Source organism: Schistocerca gregaria, chromosome 4 (genome assembly GCF_023897955.1).
Source record: "Schistocerca gregaria isolate iqSchGreg1 chromosome 4, iqSchGreg1.2, whole genome shotgun sequence".
In the NCBI taxonomy this organism is placed as follows: domain Eukaryota; kingdom Metazoa; phylum Arthropoda; class Insecta; order Orthoptera; family Acrididae; genus Schistocerca; species Schistocerca gregaria.
In genome coordinates this window covers 486,722,970-486,746,230 of record NC_064923.1, presented here as the reverse complement: position 1 = coordinate 486,746,230, position 23,261 = coordinate 486,722,970, and the positions used below count along the sequence as shown (strand labels likewise).

Below are 23,261 nucleotides of genomic sequence, written 5' to 3'. Positions count from 1 at the left end.
AATACATTCTTGTTTCCATTATAGTTTGCAACGCTGAACACAAACATCAGTTTTGCCTCTTCACAAAATGAATGCACTGCCATCTTTAGAAGGATTAGTTATAAGACAGCTGACTGTGAGGACGGGGAGTGAGTCGTCTTTGGGTAGTTCAGTTGGTAGAGCACTTGCCCGAGAAAAGTAAAGGTCCCGAGTTCGAGTCTCGATTCGGCTCAAGGTTTTAATCTGCGAGGAAGTTTCATATCAGCGCACACTACGCTGCAGAGTGGAAATCTCATTCTGGCAAGTCACTGTTACTACCACACACATCAAACGTTCAAAATCTACAAATGTAAACCTTCAATGCAGACTGACCGCAAGTGTAAACAAATGTCAAACACAGACCTGTCCCATAGCAACATATCGCTATGGAGGATAAGTTGTATGCTTCAGCGGGAACGACATGACGTTGTTAGATATTTTACTTTAATTATTGGTTACAGGTCCCAGGTATTAATTTTTACTGGGAATTTTTACTACTTCAGTTATTACCATTCAATTTTGGCTCCTATTACGCCCCATAGTGTGTAACAACGGAAGTTTAAAATTTTGACAATTGTCACCCAGTTTACGAGTAATTATTTCTTATGCACAGCACTATAAAATAGGGAATATTTTATAGTTTTAAGCTTGGTTTTAAATCATTGGTACCAGAGGAACTTACCACCAAATTTATCAAACTGCTGAGGTCATCGGTCCCTAGGCTTACACACTACTTAATCTAAGGGTAACACACACACACACACACACACACACACACACACACACACACACACGCCCGAGCGAGTACTGGAGCCTCCGACGGGGGAGCCGCGCTAACTGTGGCAAGGCGCCTTAGAACACGCGGCTACACTTCCGACATATGCTTCTGTTTGACTTCACTGGAGGATTAATAGCAGCGTAGGCAGCCAGAAAAATTTGCAACATATATGGGGATAACGCCATAGGACAGAGCACGGCGAGAAAATAGTTTTCACGTCTTAAGGAGGATCGTTTTGACGTTGATTGATGAAGACCTCCAGGAAGATTTTAGAGGTATGATATACATCGTTTAAACGTATTTATCTACGATGATCCACTTCGCCTTACTCGAGATCCAGCAAATGTGGTGAACTGCGGTCATTCAGTGATAGTGGAACATTTGCATGCAATGGGAAAGATTCAAAAAATATGGTGTATGAGTACCGCATGCTTTAAGCCAGAATCATAAAAATGAGCTTGTGCAACTCTGCTTGCTTGTTGTCAATTGGCTCATGAAGAACACCGACCATTCCTATCCTATATCGGTATTGGTGATGAACAATGGTGTCCAGCTAAGGTAAGGAAAAGAAGGGAATGGCTGAGCCCATGCAAATCAGCAACTTCCCGTACAAAGATCTGAGAGCATTCACAAGAGACAATGGCATGCATCTGGCGGAACAGCGACGTTGTGGTGTACCACGAATAGCTTTCCCTGGTGTAACCACCTATCTTGCTGTCATTTGCTGTTAACAACTGAAACGTCTTGCAGACGCAATCCAAGATGAACGAGCAGGAAGACTGCATGTTGTGATGATACTTCATGATAGCGCCCGCCCGCATTCTGTTAGACTGACAAAAGAAAAAGTACACGGGAGTAGTGTTAGAAAGTCATTCCGCACCCACCTTTTCCACCTGATCTTGCGCGCCCAAATTTTTCACGTTTCCCACTCTCTGTCCAAGAAATTTTTTTTCCGATGAAAATGCGCTCCGAACATAGCTAGACGATTCCATCGAATTAAAACCACGTGATTCTTTAAGTCGCTAAATCGAAAAGTTACTCCAGCGTTGACAGGCTGTTGTAAATAGTGAGGGAGAATATATTATTGATGACTAACGCCACTGTTAAGTGAATCGTCTCTGTTTATTAAACTTATGTAAAAACACTACGAACTTGCATCAACCCTTTGTTTCCGAAAACTTAGTTTCACAACAGGCGAATCGTGTGTAACAACTGCAGAGCTCCAGAGATGTCAGTGACGACCGGATCCCGAATTTCCTGTGTGGTTGCCGTGCTTCATATGAATGTCGGCATGACACTGTGGGCGTGACCACATGCATTTCTAACGTAGCGGTTACCCAATCGGAGCGAGACGTGTATCACCTGTGACATGGGTCCTATGAATGCAGCAGTGCATAGATGGATACCATAACTGTAACAACGCACAGCGTTCAGAAAAAGAGGAACTTTAGGACGGATAAAGCTGTACAAAGCTTTGTTTCTTTTTCTTTTTTTTCGCATGATGCACGCTTCAGAAGAGAATTGCTGTTATTCGTTGAGTGGCTGCAACAATACAGTTTTATCTGTGAGTAACATTGACGTCCAAGCGAATGAGTTTATGAAATTTAGGGTCCGGCACGGATTGTTCATAAAAGCAGGGCACTTACATGGAAGGCATTTCAGCTTCCGCGCGCTCGAGCCATTAAATTACCAATCCCCCGCACACACACGCAACAAAACGATTCGGACCAAATAGGCTTTTTAACTGAGTAGTAGCGATATAACGCATTCCTTTAATAACTTCACTTGAGAGCTCCATGGAGCAATACGGTTATGTCGCCTGTGACGTAACAGATGTAGTAATCTCATCCAACGATACACTATCCTCTCCCGATCAAATATTGATTAGAACAGTTTGCTTAAAGCTGTTTTCGCAAGAAAGTTTTGTTTCAGAAGAGTTTTGTAGACGTAGAACACACAACGAGCACACTTTGCATCTTGAACTGATTACCAACTTCACCTCTACTGTGTCCAAACGATAGCTTTCTTGCATCGGCAGAACTGACTAACCCCTGATGTTCTACCAGCATGATCGATTTTAATTTAGAAAAACTGCGAAATAAGTCCCATGTGTAAAAATATAGCAAAATACAGGCAACTATAGGACACGACAGATAACGTGATGGTCAACAGAACGGAGGAACCATGAACCAGAAAGATATCGTTCCACGTTTATGAAATTTTCAGTAATGTTGAAGTTATTTTGTAAATGCAGTCTTGAAAAGGAATTTATCTTCTAAATCAAACATGATGTTACGAACTGTTCTTAGCAACGTAACTACAGAACAGACATACAAAAGTAAAGGATATTAATAATATATCTTGCCCTCCCCTGGTCCAGAGTTGTCAAACACTAATCTTCCTTCTTTTTCGTAGGCAGAGATAAATGACTCAAGGCTGATTTCAATACAGCAGTTCATTGGTAGGTATGGCCTTCTTGGAAGAGATGAGTCACTGCGTATCTCCAGCATCGTCAGACATAGTGTTCAACAGCCAAATGCATAAATTTTTCGTGAGATGTTGCTGCCAGAGTTAATGCACTCAAAAACTCGTATTAGTCTTGACCACTGTATTTATTAATCTTACACTGCCTTACGCGTTTCGGGCTTACGCCATTCTCAATGGTTCTACAAGAGAAATACATGAAAAGATAAAAACAATGGGTAAATAAACATACATGGTACGAACACAGAATCAAACATTACGTGTAAAACATTGACAAAATACATGAAACGCACATCGTGGAAAACGAAGAGAGGTAGAACTCACAAAAATATACATCTACCTCTCTCCGTTTCTTACGATGCGCATTTCATGTATTTTATCAAACGTTCCTCACCGAGTGCTTGATTCTTCCGTTTGTACGAAGCACTTTGTAGGAGCCAAGTATTTTCACCTATATCCTTTCATGCAGTTCTCTTGCAGAGCCTTTGAGAATGCCTCAGATCGAAACGCGCAATGCAGAATAAGATTAATGAATAAAGTGGTCAATACTAGTATCAGTTTTTGAGATATGGTGTTCCCTGAAGTTTAACATGGATTACTAACCACTGTGTAACCCGGCATTTTGCACAATAAAACAGATCCCTAGACTTGAAAGAAGAGGTAAGCGACAGATAAAAATCATGGTACCGAACGGGAATACAGCTGCAGACCTTTGGAATCGTTATTTGTCATTTAATCAATTTTTATGCCCCCAGAATAAATTCTCAGTGAGTAACCAACAGGATTCATATTAAGATTCTCTGTAAACTTAATGCTCTATGAGAAACCAATCTTTCTTGGGCTGAAGATCATAATTGTGAATTCAATGTGTACTTACTTTTGCAAATTTCATTGAGCTCTTACGTCGTATCAAATCTTAGAGTCTGAGATCCGGTGAGAAAACAAAATTCTCTAATCATCTAAAATTTCCTGGTAATCGTAAAAACAGCGTTGTGAATCATGATTTTGTGGTTGGAAATAAAATTTTTCAATATAAGTATTCTCTTAACACAATACCTTCTTTTAAACGAAAATCTTCTGATAAAATAATTCTGTTTGACTGGCTGACACTTCTTATAAAGCACATTCCACTCGTTTTTCTTTGGGTCTAGTAGTGCAGCGGAATTTCGAACTTCCTTTTTGTGGTTTTGTACCACTGTGAATTAATAATTTTTGTTGTAGCTGCCAATATCATTGTTTTAGTAGTTCTTGAAAACCCTCTTCCGTTACGCTGTGTGTCTTTATCACGTAGCAAATAAAATATTCCGTAAGCTAAGTTTGGCTGTCGGTTTTTGTCACCAGAAAGAGACTCAATTCCTGTGATATGGAACTAGTCGTTCTACCTTCTATTTACCATACCACAGGTCTAAGCGAACGTATTAACAACTTTATTTTTAACTGACACGTTCACTACTTTTATCTGAATATTCCATAAACATACTGACAACGTTGGAATGTAATCTTCCTTTTACAAACAAACCTCCGCGTTCTGGTCCTAACAAACCAATGAAGACAGACCGCCTGCCGCGTTACCATCTCCCGATGGCGTCATTACATGCGGTGTGGAGGGGCGTAAGGCCAGCGCCCCATTCTCCCAGCAGTTGTCGACTTTCTTGGATGGGGTGAAGTTCGCACCCAACTTCCAATAAATATACCTTTTTTCAGCGTTCTTAGTAGATACGCAGTAGTTCTAGTGTCCTCTGTACTAAATTTTAATAGTTCTGCAAAATTTAGTGAAGAAAACACTAAAATCGGGAAAATTTAAATGTTGTAAAATAAATTATTTGCCAGTTTTCGAAAGTAAAGCTGTGCCGCAGTTCTGAATAGCTTTCCTAAAGTTCTACAGAGAACCAAAATGACATTTTTTGTGCAGGTAACACTTTATGAAATGACTGCAATTGTGATAGGCCCATTATCACTATACAAAATGTACGAAATCGCACTAGAGTTCTGGTGACAGTTCCGATCACAGTTCTGGATAGCACCCCAAGAGCTTTATCGAAAAACCTAACGTAATGTCCACCTGCTTAGCTGGAGTGGTAACGTGCTCGCCTCCCATGCGAGCTGGCGTCGGTTCGATTCTTGGTTGGATTGGAGATTTTCTCCACTTCGGGACAGGGTGTTGTGTTGTCCTCAGTATCATTCCATCCTCATCACCGATTCGCTAGTCGCCCGTTGTGGCGTCGAGTGAAATAGGACTTGCACTTGGCAGCTGAACTTCCACGGATCGGGCCTCTCGACCAACAAATCCATACGCTCATTTCCATTTACCCAAGGTAATTTCATGTAAAGATATTTGTAATTACAAAAATGTGGTACCCATTTCTGTAACATGCAGCCTTTCAATCGAAATCTTAGCTTCGCTGCCCTAGTTGTGATCTGCGCTCGTATGTACAAGTTATCGTGTCGACTGTCGTTCTGTACCCGACTGCTGACAACCTCAGCAATGTAACGCTAAATGCCATGATTTCGTCAACTTATTGGGTCTTATTACAACTACTTTAATTTGATAGTCTTTGCTACAATTAAGTACCAGATCTGAAGATGGCTGTCTCTGTAAAGTGCTTTCGAGAACTCTTGTAACTTCCGAGTTCGATACGTGCTGAGATTACCTAAGACGTAGCAGGACATACGCTGTTTTCTTTTTCACAGAAGAATTCAGATGCGTCATACAATTAGTAGAAGGAGACACACTACACGCTAAACAGCCTAAAAATTAATTGAATAAATTAACATTTTAGTTATTTAATTAACATATTCAAAACAATAGTCGTTACTCCGCAGGAACCTTACTATACGTTAAATCGATTCTTTTTTCCGTGACGTTGTTTTGCAATTAACAGATGCCATGGATGCAGATCCCTGTATTCATCTGCATATAACCTCAAAGAGACACAAGGGTATAGAACTATGTGAATATGATCTTAACTTCAGGAAATTTTCAGTGCGTAGTGAATTGCAGAAATTAAGGCAGTCATTTTGATATGAAAAAAGCAATGAAATTATTTCTAACTTATCATCCCTATTTCTATGTGAATAGGAACCGGTACTACATGGATTAAAACTTTTGAATACCACTTTCAAAGACCCTCGCAATGTTTAAGGGCCGGCTGGAGTGGCCGAGCGCTTCTAGGCGCTACAGCTGGAGTTGCGCGACCGCTGCGGTCGCAGGTTCGAATGTTGCCTCGGGCATGGATGAGTGTGATGTCTTTAGTTAGGTTTAAGTAGTTCTAAGTTCTTGGGGACTGATGACCTCAAAAGTTAAGTCCCATAGTGCTCAGAGCCATTTGAACCATTTTTGAATGTTTAAGGAAAAGAATTACAACACCAAGAGGCAAGTTGTGAGACATAAACGAAAGTTGATACGCGTGTTTTTACAGCAGAAAGACGATATCTATTTATATTTCGCATTCTCGTAGTGGCGGTGGTAGAGGTTGTGAGAATTAGTCACTTTTGAGGTTGGGCGCGATGAGTTCATGTTACTCAGTAATGCCTTTAAGGTGACAAAGCTGCCATTATCAGCACCTCTTTGAGTTGGAACGAGGTCGTCTAATAGAGCTACGAGGAGCTGTTTATTTTTTCTGCCATCTTGCAGAAGACTGAGCAGGATTATAGCAACATTATATGATTGGTGGCAGTGGTGGTCACGATAAGGTACGGTCACAAGAATTCCGGGTTCAGGACGGCTATTTGGCACTACAGCGAGGGAAGATCATCGTGTTCGGCGTGTGGCTTTTTTGCTCGTACTGCATCTGCATCAGCAATTTGAGCAGCTGTTGGCACTACAGTGATACAAAGAACTGTTATACGTCGGATACTCTGAGGACAGCTGCAAGCCAAATGCACTGTAGCGTGCATTCCACTGACCTTCTGCCAGGCAATTTATCTTGAACTGCACAGTAATCACTTAGATGTAGATCAGATTCCAAACGACTGCCTTTTGTTACTTCAGTGGTGTGAAGAGGCAACTCATTGGCGGGTAGGTTGGAGGTGTCTTGTCCTTTCTGATGAAGGTGGTTCTGCCTCTGTACCAGTAATGGCCGTGTGATAACTAGAAGAAGGTCTACAAAAAACCTGTCTTCGCTCTAGACACAGTGCCCCTACACCTGTAGCTGTGGTCTCGGATATTATTTCGTATGACAGCACGACCACACTCGTGCTTATGCTATGCACCCTTACTGCGTATTTAGACGTCTGGTGATTTGACCTGTTGTCTTGACGTTCATGACCAGCATTCCAGGAGTAAGAGTATATCACTCGCCCATTTACCTCTGTTGTATCCCAACATGCTCTACAACGTGTCGACGTGTTACCTTGTCCTGCTCGATCGCCAGATCTGTCCCCAGTCGAGCACATACGGGACATCATCGGTTGACAACTCCAGCTTCATCCACAAAAGCAATAACCGCCTCTGTACTGACCGACCAAGTGCAAAAGGCTTGGAACTGCATCACACAAACTGAGATTCGTCTCATGTGCAACACATTTCATTGACGTTTGAAGGCTTGTATTCAACATTCTGGTTGTTACAACGGTTATTAATATACAAGCATCGCACATTCGCAGTGGCTTATCTTGCGCTTACATTAACATCTTGTAATGTTAATCACTTAAATATATTACCTAGACAAATGTTTTCACAAAATACTATGACTCTATTTAATTATTATTTGGTGTTGCTTTTTTTTCTTTCTGTCACTGTGTTTGGTTACATTTTTGTCATCTGTATCACCTTCACTCTTTTTTAAAGTATAGAAATTGACTCTAATCCTCATTTTATCACTGAAGGATGATCAGTTTTAACATAAATTTAAATGGGCTGATGGTTTTGCCATCTGGTTTTATATTTAGGCTTTCAGATGGCAAGCTACTCCAAGTAAAAATGTCAAATGAAATTGCTAGATGTTAAGTCGTAGGATTCATTTTTCAAATAGTGTAATATTCTGTTATAAAATGTCAGAAACTGCCATTTCAAGTTTCAAAACGTGTTCAGAAGCTTGCCTTTAGAAATATTGCGCTTCAAAGTGCAGGACAAATTTACCATATTCCAAATCCAAAAATTCACAGTAACCTCAGATTTAGCTCTAGGTTTATTCACACATTTCAGAACTGGTAGCATAACACGCTGCGTATTTAATGTTTTAAGGCTTTTCTACACAATGACTCGTTGTGTAATACAGTAATATTTTACTACAAGTTGATTAAAAAAGTTTTCCAGCTAATTTTCAGTGCCGTTGATTCTACCTATAATTGACGTCTCTCCGTCAGTACACACATTGATGAGTTTCATCTGATTTAATATTCTTTAGGCATAATTTTACTTTTTGAAATATCTCAAATCCTCTTCTTTTACCATGTTACGTCTACAGACTAGAAAGGTATTTGAGGACATAAAATTAACATTTTTTTCCAGTTATGCAAATGGTAAACTGAGCAACATCGGATGTGTCTGTTGCTCCACTCAAAGGTAGAGATAATAAAGTACGAGAATGGACAATGTCTTCCAGTTGCTAACTAAGATACGTCCTGAGAGTGCCTCGTTTCGTCTCGTAAATGTGTATCTTGATGCAGGAGGATTTTTCGCTCTAATTTCAATATCGTTATTACCAAGATGGCGTCCAAACGTAAGGAGACCAAGTACAACTGTATCTCCCCGATCAGAAAGAAGTATACCTTTTAGTTTATCAGAATATAATTTGTCTTTTTCTGGCTTCTTCCTTTTACCTTGTCTGATTCTCTTTGCGTAAGTCATATCCTAGTACAAGCTTCACCTCATATTAGCTAGTGTGATTTCCTATTACATAATAAACTTTCAAGACGATTGATCCAAATTTTTGTCCTTTCTTTTAGTAGAAGACCATGATATTCTTTGGTTTAACAAATAATGTAGAATTGGTTTGTGACTTTGATCATCTTATAGCCGTGAAAATAAGTTTCAAAAGCGAGCTGGGAATTCTAATTACAGACTCTCTATAGCACAGCAGATTTTAGAACGCTTCGCATTCCAAATCAAGTGTACTTTACCACGATTATTATAAACGCTGAACAGTCTACCTGAGCCGTAATTTTAAATTCAATGTCTAAGTTAAAATAAACAACCGAACACTAGGTAATCTTACGTGGATGGCTAGCCAGTTTGGGGTTGAGCCGTTCTGGTACCTGAGAACAATGTTTAACGATGTGAAGTACCATGTAAATTCTATGGTAAGAAATCACGTTGTCGATTCTATTTATCTGCTGGAGAGAGCTAAAACGCACCCAAGAACGCCTGCCAGAGTTATTTTCACCAAACGACACCCTCTGGCAGCTGTAGCGCTGTAAGTGGGGACTACGACAGCACTCGCCCTCTCATCGAAGAGATGATTTCCCACCATTGATGACTCGTGCTCAGTAATCGTGTGTCTTTTGTACCGATGTAAATTGATTTAATTGCGAGTGTCAGCTATTCTTGTAGTTCATCTAAGCCAACAAGATCCTACATCTATACCTGTTTTACAACTCCGACAATGGACGTACAAAAGCTACAAAAGTTCCTCAATTGTATGACGCATTTGAACTCCGCTTTGGAAGAAATAGCGCATTTCTTGCTGAATACTGAATAATTACAGTACATAATGAACACGAAAGTAACGGGAGTTTGTTAAAGCATATTATAGAGACAGGTATTTGCAAATCTGATACTGAATTTAATTAAAGTAGTTGTAATATAACGCAAAAACTAGACGAAAGCATGGCAACTGCCACTAGATTCGTTAGGTTGTCAGCTGTCATGTACGTAAGGACAGTCCACACGATGTGTGCCGACTTGTACCTACATGCGCCGATCACAACTAGCGCAGCGAAGCTCAGCTTCGTGGAATTCTAATGCGTTTCAATCGAGAAGCTGCATGTTACTGCAGTGAGTCCCACGTTATTGCATTTATAAATGATTATCGTCACAAGAAATTATCTTAGATTGCTCTATTAAACTCTTGGGATACTGTCCAGGACTGCGACCGTAAATGTCATCAGAACCCTAATGCGATTTCGTATGTTTTCCTTAGTGAAAATGGGTCCCTCATTATTTCAGTTACCTCATAAAGTGTTACCTGCACAGAAATTGTCATTGTGATTTTCTAATAGAACTCATGGGGAGCTATTTAGAAATGTGTTCACAACTTTACTTTCGTAAACTGTAAAATAATTTTTTCACGACATTAAAATACTCCTATTTACTAGTGCCTTCTTCTCTAAATTCTGCACAACTGTTCAAATTTAGTACAGTGAACTCTAGAGCTGTAGTATACCTATGAAGAACTCTGAAAAAGATCTATATTCTTGAAAAGTCGGGTGCCAACTTAACACGATTCCTTCTTGGCCTTGGAGCCGCCACTTCTCAGTAACGTACGCTATGTGATTAGAACTAGCCGGAAACATAGCTGAAAATGACTTACAAGTAAATGGCACGCTCCCTCGGTAAGGCGGGAATTCAATATGGAAGCCTTGCCGATAGCTTCTACTCTCGTAGGCATACGTTCAATCAGGTGCTGGAAGGTTTCTTGGGGAATGGCAGCCCATCCTTCAGAGTGCTGCACTGACGAGAGGTATCGATGTTGGTGGATGAGGCCTGGCACGAAGTCGGCGTTCCAAAACATCCCAGAGTTGTTATATGAGATTCAGGTCAGGACTCTGTGCAGGCCAGTCCAATACAGGGATGTTATTGTCGAGTAACCACTCCGCCACTGGCCGTGCATTATGAACAGGTGCTCGATCGTGTTGAAAGATGCAAATGTCATCCCTGAATTGCTCTTCAACAGTGACAGGCAAGAAGGTTCTTAAAACATCAATTTATGACTGTGCTGTGATAGTGCCACGCAAAACAACGAGGAGTGCAAGCCTCCTCCACGAAAAACACGACCACACCACAGCACCAATGCCTCAGAATTTTACTTTTGGCACTAAAAGTGCTGGAAGATGACGTTCACCGGGCATTCGCCATACCCATACCCTGCCATAGGACCGCCACATTGTGTACCGTGATTCGTCATTACACACAACGTTTTTAGAGTATTCAGTCGTCCAATGTTTACGCTCCCTACACCAAGCGAGGCGTCGTTTGGCATTTACCAGCGTTATGTGTGGCTAATGAGCAGGCACTCGACCATGAAATCCAAGTTTTCTCACCTCCCAGCTAACTGTCATAGTACTTGCAGTGGATCCCGATGCAGTATGTAACTCTTGTGTGATGGTCTGGATAGATGTCTGCCTATTGTGCTCCCTGCCGCCGTTGGATAAGCAGCTGCAGCAGCAAGTCGTATAACCCTAGCTTACTTATTTGTTAGATAGTTTAATTAATTTCTTTGCGTGTTTTTGGGTACTTGCATTCTTCAATTCATATATTTCGGGCATATTATAGTATTTGAGGGTTGTAGCATCGCGCCTTAGTACCTGAATAGTGTAAATTCGCGTAGTCGTCTGTCTTCTGTTTTTGTTTTGAACAGCCAGTATCGGTTGGTCACAGCCATTGTGCTCCGTGCCGCCGTTGGATAAGCAGCTGCAGCAGCAAGTCGTATAACCCTAGCTTACTTATTTGTTAGATAGTTTAATTAATTTCTTTGCGTGTTTTTGGGTACTTGCATTCTTCAATTCATATATTTCGGGCATATTATAGTATTTGAGGGTTGTAGCATCGCGCCTTAGTACCTGAATAGTGTAAATTCGCGTAGTCGTCTGTCTTCTGTTTTTGTTTTGAACAGCCAGTATCGGTTGGTCACAGCCATTGTGCTCCGTGCCGCCGTTGGATAAGCAGCTGCAGCAGCAAGTCGTATAACCCTAGCTTACTTATTTGTCAGGTAGTTTAATTAATTTCTTTGCGTGTTTTTGGGTACTTGCATTGTTTAATTCATATATTTCGGGCGTATTATAGTATTTGAGAGTTGTAGCATCGCGCTTTAGTGTTTACTTCGTAGATTCTTATTTAAATGGCGTGTGAGTTTCGTATAGGAGGTGCAATTTCGAGTTTTAGTTACTGTAATCGTAAATTCAGCAGATTGTAGCGCAGTCGTTAGGCATTTGTACAGGTTAGTTGATACATTCTTTGCGTGTTTCGCTTGCGTTATCTAGGCACGGACTCGTGTTTCAGTAACTGTTGTTCAACATCGATTAGAATGGACAGGGACTGCGATTGCTGTGTTCGGATGAGGGCTGACTTGGCATCCCTTCGCTCACAGGTGCAATCGGCGCTGACTTCGGTCGCGCAGCTTGAGGCTGTTGCCAATGGGCACCACTGTGGGGAGCCGGACTTGGGTATCACGGGGATGTCAACCTCGTCCCGTCTGTCCCCAGATCGGTCTGCCGCTGTGGTTGCCCCGGTTGCTGCCCGCAGTGGGGCTGAGCCCTCGCCTGTGGTTGATTGGGAGGTCGTTCCAGGGCGTGGTAGGCAGCGAATGGCGTCCCCGGAGGCTGATCAGAAAGCCTCCCCGGTGCGTCTGACAAACCGGTTTCAGGCACTGTCTCTGGCTGAGCCAGATGCAGCTGAATGCCCTGTTTCAGAGGATCATTCTCAGCCTTCAAGGTCCAGGCAATCGCAGAGGATGGGCTTACTGGTAAATGGGAGCTCCAATATTAGGCGCGTAATGGGGACCCTTAGGGATACAGCGGCTAAGGAGGGGAAGAAATCCAGTGTGCACTCCGTGTGCATTCCGGGAGGAGTCATTCCTGATGTGGAAAGGGTCCTTCCGGATGCCATGAAGAGCACAGGGTGCAGCCAGCTGCAGATGGTGGCAAATATCAGCACTAATGGCGTGTGTCGCTTTGGATCTGAGGAAATTCTCTCTGGATTCCAGCGGCTATCTGATTTGGTGAAGGCTGCCGGTCTTGCTTACGAGATGAAGGCAGAGCTCACCATCTGCAGCATCGTTGACAGAACCGACTGCGGACCTTCGGTGCAGAGCCGGGTGGAGGGTCTGAATCAGAGGCTCAGACGGTTTTGCGACCGTATTGGCTGCAGATTCCTTGACTTGCGCCATAGGGTGGTGGGGTTTAGGGTTCCGCTGAATAGGTCAGGAGTTCACTACACTCAGCTGGCGGCTACACGGGTAGCGGAGGCTGTGTGGCGTGGACTGGGCGGTTATATTAGGTTAGAAGGCCTCGGGAAAGTGCGGGATGGGCTGCAATGTCAAAGGGTGCTTGGCAATTACAGGACGTGCTTGGATCAAGGAACAGTCGGAATTATAGTTGTAAATTGTTGTAGTTGCGCTGGAAAAGTCCCTGAGCTTCAAGCGCTAATAGAAAGCACAGAAGCTGATATCGTTATAGGTACAGAAAGCTGGCTAAAGCCTGAAATAAGTTCTGCAGAAATTTTTACGAAGTCTCAGACGGTGTTCAGGAAAAATAGATTAGGCAGAATTGGTGGTGGAGTGTTTGTGTCTATCAGTAGTGGTTTATCTTGTAGTGAAGTCGAAGTAGATACTCCGTGCGAATTGGTGTGGGTGGAGGTTATACTTAACAGCCGAATTAAGTTAATAATTGGCTCCTTCTACCGCCCCCCAGACTCCGATGATACAGTTGCGGAACAGTTCAGAGAAAGTTTGAGTCTCGTAACAAATAAATACCCCACTCATACGGTTATAGTTGGTGGGGACTTCAACCTATCCTCGGTATGTTGGCAAAAATACTTGTTCAAAACCGGTGGTAGGCAGAAAACGTCTTCCGAGATTGTCCTAAATGCTTTCTCCGAAAATTATTTCGAGTAGTTAGACCACGAACCCACGCGAATTGTAAATGGTTGCGAAAACACACTTGACCTCGTAGCCACAAACAATCCAAAGCTGATAGAGAGCATCATGACTGATACAGGGATTAGTGATCACAAGGTCATTGCAGCTGGGCTCAATACCATTTCTTCCAAATCCATCAGAAACAAAAGCAAAATAATTTTATTTAAAAAAGCGGATAAAGTGCCACTAGAAGCCTTCCTAAAAGACAATTTCCATTCCTTCCGAACTGACTATGCGAATGTAGACGAGATGTGGCTCAAATTCAAAGATATAGTAGCAACAGCAATTGAGATATTCATACCTCATAAATTGGTAAGAGATGGAACGGATCCCCCGTGGTACACAAAAAAGGTCCGAGCGCTGTTGCAGAGGCAACGGAAAAAGCAAGCGAAGTTCAGAAGAACGCGAAATCCCGAAGATGGGCTAAAATTTACAGACGCGTACTTCGATGCGAGATTCTTTTAATAGGTTCCACAACGAAACATTGTCTCGAAATTTGGTAGAAAATCCGAAGAAATTCTGATCGTATGTAAAGTACACAAGCGGCAAGACGCAGTCAATACCTTCGCTGCGCAGTGCCGATGGTACTGTTATCGACGACTGTGCCGCTAAATCGGAGTTATTGAACGCAGTTTTCCGAAATTCCTTCACCAAAGAAGACGAATGGAATATTCCAGAATTTGAAACACGAACATCTGCTAGCATGAGTCTCCTAGAAGTAGATACCTTAGGGGTTGCGAAGCAACTCAAATCGCTTGATACGGGCAAGTCTTCAGGTCCAGCTTTTATACCGATTAGGTTCCTTTCAGATTACGCTGATACTACAGCTCCCTACTTAGCACTCATATACAACCGCTCGCTCACCGATAGATCTGTACCTACAGATTGGAAAATTGCGCAGGTCGCACCAGTGTTCAAGAAGGGTAGTAGGAGTAATCCATTTAACTACAGACCTATATCATTGACGTCGGTTTGCAGTAGGGTTTTGGAGCATATACTGTATTCAAACATTATGAATCACCTCGAAGGGAACGATCTATTGACACGTAATCAGCATGGCTTCAGAAAGCATCGCTCTTGTGCAACACAGCTAGCTCTTTATTCGCACGAAGTAATGGCCGCTATCGACAGGGGATCTCAAGTTGATTCCGTGTTTCTAGATTTCCGGAAAGCTTTTGACACCGTTCCTCACAAGCGACTTCTAATCAAGCTGCGGAGCTATGCGGTATCATCTCAGTTGTGCGACGTGTCGTGATTTCCTGTCAGGAAGGTCGCAGTTCGTAGTAATAGACGGCAAATCATCGACTAAAACTGAAGTGATATCAGGTGTTCCCCAGGGAAGCGTCCTGGGACCTCTACTGTTCCTGATCTATATAAATGACCTGGTTGACAATCTGAGCAGTTCTCTTAGACTGTTCGCAGATGATGCTGTAATTTACCGTCTAGTAAGGTCATCCGAAGACCAGTATCAGTTGCAAAGCGATTTAGAAAAGATTGCTGTATGGTGTGTCAGGTGGCAGTTGACGCTAAATAACGAAAAGTGTGAGATGATCCACATGAGTTCCAAAAGAAATCCGTTGGAATTCGATTACTCGATAAATAGTACAATTCTCAAGGCTGTCAATTCAACTAAGTACCTGGGTGTTAAAATTACGAACAACTTCAGTTGGAAGGACCACATAGATAATATTGTCGGGAAGGTGAGCCAAAGGTTGCGTTTCATTGGCAGGACACTTAGAAGATGCAACAAGTCCACTAAAGAGACAGCTTACACTACACTCGTTCGTCCTCTGTTAGAATATTGCTGCGCGGTGTGGGATCCTTACCAGGTGGGATTGACGGAGGACATCAAAAGGGTGCAAAAAAGGGCAGCTCGTTTTGTATTATCACGTTATAGAGGAGAGAGTGTGGCAGATATGATACACGAGTTGGGATGGAAGTCATTACAGCATAGACGTTTTTCGTCGCGGCGAGACCTTTTTACGAAATTTCAGTCACCAACTTTCTCTTCCGAATGCAAAAATATTTTGTTGAGCCCAACCTACATAGGTAGGAATGATCATCAAAATAAAATAAGAGAAATCAGAGCTCGAACAGAAAGGTTTAGGTGTTCGTTTTTCTCGCTCGCTGTTCGGGAGTGGAATAGTAGAGAGATAGTATGATTGAGGTTCGATGAACCCTATGCCAAGCACTTAAATGTGAATTGCAGAGTAGTCATGTAGATATAGATGTATTAGACATTACGACACTCTTCAATTGTCGGCTGCATCTGTCAGTCAACAGACGAGATCGGCCTGTACGCTTTTGTGCTGTACTTGTCCGTTCATATTTCCACTTCACTACCCCATAAAAAACAGTCGATTTAGAGTTGTTTAGGAGTGTGGACATCTCGCGTACAGACGTATGATACAAATGTCACCATATCATCTGACCGCGTTCGATGTTCGTAAGTTCCGCGGAGCGCCCAATCTGCTCTCTCACGATGTCTAATGACTACTGAGGTGTATGATATGGAGCACCTTATATGAAAAACGTAGTTTTTTGGGATGTCCGGATACTTTTGATCACATAGTGTAGTTCCTCAACTGGCGTCACGATACTAAGTGCAAACCGTTCCAGACCGCCCACAAAGAACAACTCCCTGTAAGTTGGCAGTACTGGAAATCGAACATAAGCACTCCGCATAGCATCCAGACATGCTGACATTGAGCTGCAGATATGGAGGTTTCACAGTCACCGCTCATTAATTGCTGTAATTATGGAAGAAATAATGTTAAAATCACTATTTTATGTTCTGCTCTTTAAATAACCTCTGGAGTATAATCGTCTGCAGCTTATCGAATTTTGCAAAAATTGCTTATTTTCCATAGCATTCATTTCCGTCTGGGAACTTACAGGCTAAACTTTTATTTAGACCAAGTTGAAAATTCAATGCTAAGCATTTGTCGCATAAGACAGAAACCCCTCTGCAAGGTGTTTGCATATATCCTGCCTTTCATTCTGAGGATCGTGTTAGATATTTTAAGTCAGTAGTGCCTTTTGTACTCTATCATTAATAAACTAGCGTTTTTTCTTGGGAAATAATTTTGGGCTTATTGGAGAATCGTATGACAAAGGTACCCAAAATGTTTGACGCAATATCTTACGGCCATTGTGAAACTGAAAGTGAGGTACCATTCTTATAAACCCTTGGAATAAAATACGACATCATTGTGTTTTCACCTATAACTGCAGAAGACAATATTTCAGTTTTCGTCTCCTATGTCACTTAGCCACGCGTACTCAATTTAATGTTACTCTGCGTAGTGGAGATGTTTCCTGCTACTTCAGTGTCAATAGCCTGTTTTTTGGTGCTGGAACTTAAGTCAATTGATCTTCTGAATTATTGTATGGAGGTCGCTGTTCGGTTGTAGCGTGTATCCACCCTCATCGTAATACACTGAAGCGCCAAAGAAACTGGTATAGGCATGCGTATTCAAATACAGAGATATCAAATAGAGGCAGAATACGGCGCTGCGGTCGGCAACACCTATATAAGACAACAAGTGTCTGGCGCAGTTGTTAGATCGGTTGCTGCTGACACAACGGCAGGTTATCAAGATTCAAATGAGTCTGAGCGGCTCACGAGCAATGGGACACAGCATCTCCGCTGTAGCGATGACGTGGGAATTTCTCCGTACGACCTTTTCACGAGTGTTTCGTGAATGTCACGAATATGGTGAAACATCAGATGTCCGTCATCGCAGCGGCCGGAAAAACATTCTAGAAGGACGAGATCAACGACGACAGAAGAGAATCGTTTAACGTGACAGAAGTGCAATCCTTCCGCAAATTGCTGCGGATTTCAATGCTGGGCTATCAACAAGTGTCAGCGTGCGAAACATTCAACGAAACAGAACCGATATTGGCTTTCGGAGCCGAAGGTCCACTCGTGTACCCTTGCTGTCTGCACGACACAAATCTTTACACCTCGTCTGGGCCCGTTAACGCCGACATTGGACTTTTTATCAGAGGAAGGATGTTCCCTGGTCGTACGAATCACGTTTCAAGGTGTATCGAGCCGATGGACGTGTACGGGTATGGAGACAACCTCATGAATCCATGGACGCTGCATGTCAGCAGTGGACTGTTCAAACTGGTGAAGGCTCTGTAATGGCATGGGGCGTGTGCAATTGGAGTATTATGGGACCCTTGATACGACTCTACGTGACACGTACTTACGCATCTTGTCTGATCACCTGCATCCATTCATGTCAATTATGCTTTCCTACGCCCTTGCGCAGTTCCATCAGGACAACTGGACACCCTAGACGACCAGAATTGCTACAGATTAGCTCCAGGAACACCAATCTTAGTTTAAACACTTCCGCTGGCCACCAAATTCCCCTAACATGAACATTTTTGATCCTATCTGGGATGCCTTGCAATGTGCTGTTCAGAAGAGATCTACACCGCCTCGTACACTTAAAGAATTTATGGACAGCCCTGCAGGATTCATGGTGTCAGTTCCCTCCAGCACTACTTCAGGCATTAGCCGAGTCCATGCCACGTAGTGGTGCGGCACATCTCCGTGCTCGCAGGGCCCCTACACGATATTAGACAGGAGTAACCGTTTCTTTGGCTCTTCAGTGTACATCACTCTCACTGAATTACTTTCATAATCTACACTAGATAGATTTTGAATTTGTAAGTTACTAAGTACAGTATCGAAAATATCGTTGAGAAAGAGTAGCACTGAGGGACCGTCCAGCGTTCTTTGGAAATGTGGGTAGTGTTAGAGTTTTGGTAATTTTTTCCTCTTAATGCACTACCACCACGTCGTCTCATTTGTTTTGTTGGCAGGAGGAACCATACATAATCCTTCGGAAGCCAGAGGCTGGAGAGGTTCTCTCCGGCAACGACCGCTTTGAGGGGTACTGCAAGGACCTCGCTGATCTGATTGCCAAGAAGATCGGCATCAACTGTGAGTTGTATTATGACATAATCAAGGACTTAGGTGTTATTTGTTACCATTATACTATTATGTTTTTGTATAACTGCACAATGATAATTTTGCTCTTGAAGCTATGAAATCAAATTGATAGCTTTGACTGGGTTGTTCTGCCGGTAAAACATTTTTCTGCGGGAAATACTGATCTGATTTCTCGTCCAACCGACAGTCTTCACCTGCCTGGATGTTTCCTCTTTTCAGAAATTTCTTGACAGTACTTGTGCGGCAAATCTGTGAGTGCAAGCATTGCATCTTGTTACGTGGTATGTTATGAGAAATCATATCTCGCTACTGCATTCATTGGAAGCTACTCATAGTGCTATGCGTATCTCTTGTTTGAATAAATTGGAGATACTAATTATCGAGTTTGGTATATGATGTGATGAACTATTGGCCAGGCGTAATGGTGGATGCCTGGAAGCGAGCTGTTGTCGCACTTGTGCCTAGCGTGGCGAGGCACTCTCTCTTATAACGTTCGAAAATGGCAACGCAGAGCTTCAGTAGTTGCCTAGTTCGAGTGCTGGCAGAGCGTCAATTGTAGAACGGTGTGTCGATTTTTCGTTCAGTTCTTGTTTTTCATAGCTTATTGAGTTATTAATTCCAGTAATCTGAGTGGGAGTGAAAAAAGTGTATCTTGTAGTATTATTTGCAAAACTTATTTACTGAGTGAAGGTGATAGTGTAAGATGAAAATAAAAAAAGGAGGAAGAAAACTAGATTTTTCTCTGTAACGTGTCGGTCGGGTTTCTCAACTACAATAATACGAACATTCACAGCAGGATAAATGTGATTGCTAAAGGCAACTGAGTTTCGGAAGCAAAGCAAATAAGTAATCCACAATGTGTACAAATATTTTAAACATCTTCTAGACAATGATAATGGACTGTTGGTATCTACGCTATGCGATCAAAAGTATTGCGATAGTTTTTTATATCAAGTGCATTGTGCTGCCACCTACTGCCAGGTACTCCATATCAGTGACCGTCAGACATCGTGAGGGAGCAGAATGGGGCGCTCCGCGGAGCTCACGGACTTCGAACGAGGTTAGCTGATTGGGTGTCACTAGTGTGATACGTCTGTATGCGAGATTTTTTACACTCCTAAACATACCTAGGTCCACTGTTTCCGATGTGATCGTGAAGTGGAAACGTGAAGGTACATATACAGCACAAAAGCGTACAGGCCAACATGGTCTGTTGACTGACAGAGACCGCCGACAGTTGAGGAGGGTCGTAATGTGTAATACGCAGACGTCTATCCAGATCATCACACAGGAATTCCAAACAGCATCAGGATCCACTGCAAGTACTATGACAGTTAGGCGGGACGTGAGAAAACTTGGATTTCATGGTCGAGCGGCTGCTCATAAGCCAGACATCACGCCAGTAAATGTCAAACGACGCCTCGCTTTGTGTAAGGAGCGTAAACATTTGACGATTGAACAGTGTAAAAACGTTGTGGGGAATGACGAAACACGGTATTCAATGTGGCAATCCGATGGCAGGGTGTAGGTTTGGCGAATGCACGGTGAACGTCATCTGCCAACATATGTAGTGCCAACAGTAAAATTCGGGGGAGGTGGTGTTATGGTGTGGTAGTGTTTTTCATGGAGGTGGTTTGCACCACTTTTTGTTTTGCGTGGCACTATAACAGCACAGGCCTATACTGATGTTTTAAGCACCTTCTTGCTACCCACTGTTGAAGAGCAGTTCGCGGATTTCGATTAGATCTTCCTGTGGCAGAGTGTTTACATGACAATAACATCCTGTAATAACTGGCCTGCACAGTCCTGACATGAATCCTATAGAACATCTTTGGGATGCTTTGCAACGCGGACCTCGTGCCAGGCCTCACCGACCAACATCGGTACCTCTCCTCAGTGCAGCATTCCGTGAAGAATGGGCTGCCATTCTCCAAGAGCCCCTCCAGCAGCTGACTGAACGTATGCCTGCATAGTGGAAGCTGTCACCAAGCCTGAGGGTGAATTCCCGCCTTACCGATGGAGGGCGCCACGAAGTTGTAAGTCATTTTCAGCCACGGGCCCTTATACTTCTGATAGCATAGTTACATGCAAGCTCGCTATGAAAGATTTCCTGAAGGTGGACATAGTGAATAGCGATGAAGTCAATAAATGCAGTTATACCTTACTGAAAAAAAACAATCATTTTAAGAAAAAGTCTTGGTATCATACTGGCTACTTGAGTTGCAGTTATCGCACTGGTTTAAAAACTATACAACGATGTTATATACTGGAAGGAAAATTATTAATAAGTACAGCTCTCTAACCAAACTAAACGACTTTTATAAAGACGTTGCTAGTCTATGAATTTTACAAGAGCGGCGAGTACCCAACGTCAGAGAAATAGAGAAAATGTTGATTGAAAAATCTGATAGATCTGTAAGATACATATTAAAAGATATACGATTTAAATACAAGCGTCAGAATGACAGACAATACTTACTTCATCACAATGACGTAGTGGTCTCCGCAATTAAAGTTTTGCGAACGATGAATTCGATGCGTACTTGAGATGATTTGCGACGTATATTCTGTTTGGATGAATCTTCAGTTCCTCAAGACCACTTAGTAAAGAATCTGGCAAACTTCGAGACAAACTGGTGGCCTTAAGGTACCTGTTAGGAAAGGTGGCAGGCTGATTGTTGCGCAAGCGGTCTCAGAGGAGACTGACTTCCTTAAAAAAGTTAATTAGCTTACAGATGTAAACAAGTCACAACACTACCTTTCCGTAATGAAAACAGCAGACTTTGAGCAAATATGCGTTTTCGTTTACGTGCTACTTGGTTGAAATTCCAGTAGTTATATTTTTAACATGATTTGCATTTTTGACACTGATTTACATACATCTACACTTTATGTAAACTTACAATAACGAATTTTATCCATAATAGCTTTACACATTGTAGACTGCGAATAACGAATTCAGTGCCAAGGCTTTAAAAATGTTTTTAAATTGAAGTAATGTACTTGTATATTGCTGTCACAATGGTATGAGTGACATAGTCTAAATCGGTATTTCGCCGCAAAAACGAAATTTTATTGATTTTGATTAAAATAAGAAATTATTACAACAAGTAACAGTTGCATGTTACCATCAAGTCACAGTTGGCAACAGCGCGCTGACAGCCACTCGCCAGTACGTCTGATCATAGCTATAGGTGACTGCAAGTCATAATATGTAGAAACATGGTGACGTAGCGACGTATAGTGTCATCTTTGGTTATTTTATGAACAGTAAACGAATGGGAATTTGTACATTTTAATTAATACATTGAATTATAACTACGATGTTCCCTCACAGATTATAGAAAGGAACATTTATCGGAAAGAGAACGAGATCAGCCTCGAAACAAGGCTGTTCTACTGGACTGGAGATATGGAGATACTACATAAAGAAAAGAAATATGTCGGAGACGAATCAGGGCTTGTATTGTAAAATAAGATTTAGCTATATAGTTCAAACACAGATTACAATACTCGCTTGCAAATGCACTGAACAACACAGTAAATTGTCACCTTTTGAAACCCCGCAATTTTCTCCCACTGCGATGCTCAACCTTCCTCTGTAATGATGAAAAAGTGTGTCTACACATAATAAAAACAAGGTCGGAGCTCAAAAGTTCGTGTGACGTGTCAGGTGGGTTTAAGGTACCACACTGGCACAAAATGTCACCACAATTCTGCCCAACCGTGACAGTGTCACATAATGGGAAGGTCGTCACAGCCCGCTTACTCACAGTTCACCCCCTTCTTTTGAGCCATCAGTGACGGAGGTCAGAACAGTGCCACCCAGCGTTGAAATCGTGCAGTTTTCTTATCGGTGGTGAACGAAAATATTAATAGACCACCGCTAAGAATCGTCAAGAAATTGTCTCAGGAAATGGCATAAAGTGCTTCAATGAAACGATCCCTTATTGTGGGGCATTAATTTTCACAAAGTTTGCAGTTCGCAGTGTGATGCGCAGCAGGAATAAGTTGTTGACAACGTCGACACAGCTGACAACCCCCCAACCAAACCGCCCCCCCCCCGACCCCCCACCACCCCCCGTCCTCCCCAGGACGGTTGAACCGTTCTCTGAGGACATCATGGGACAGCAACTCCGTTGAACGTGATGTGACGCCTTTGGTGCGTAGTCCGACTACATTTTTTGGTCTGATATACAAGGTGGGGGACTGG

At 42.4% G+C, this 23,261-nt stretch overlaps 1 protein-coding gene across 2 annotated transcripts in view; it reads left to right on the top strand.

Moving 5' to 3' along the window:
- LOC126267265 (glutamate receptor 1-like) overlaps positions 1–23,261 on the top strand; it is a 1,125,091-nt gene that overhangs the window by 904,377 nt on the left and 197,453 nt on the right. For both annotated transcript variants that reach the window (XM_049972331.1, XM_049972330.1), the window contains exon 11: positions 18,919–19,039. In XM_049972331.1, coding sequence (XP_049828288.1) covers positions 18,919–19,039 — 121 coding nt within the window. The remainder of the gene's footprint in view (positions 1–18,918; positions 19,040–23,261) is intronic.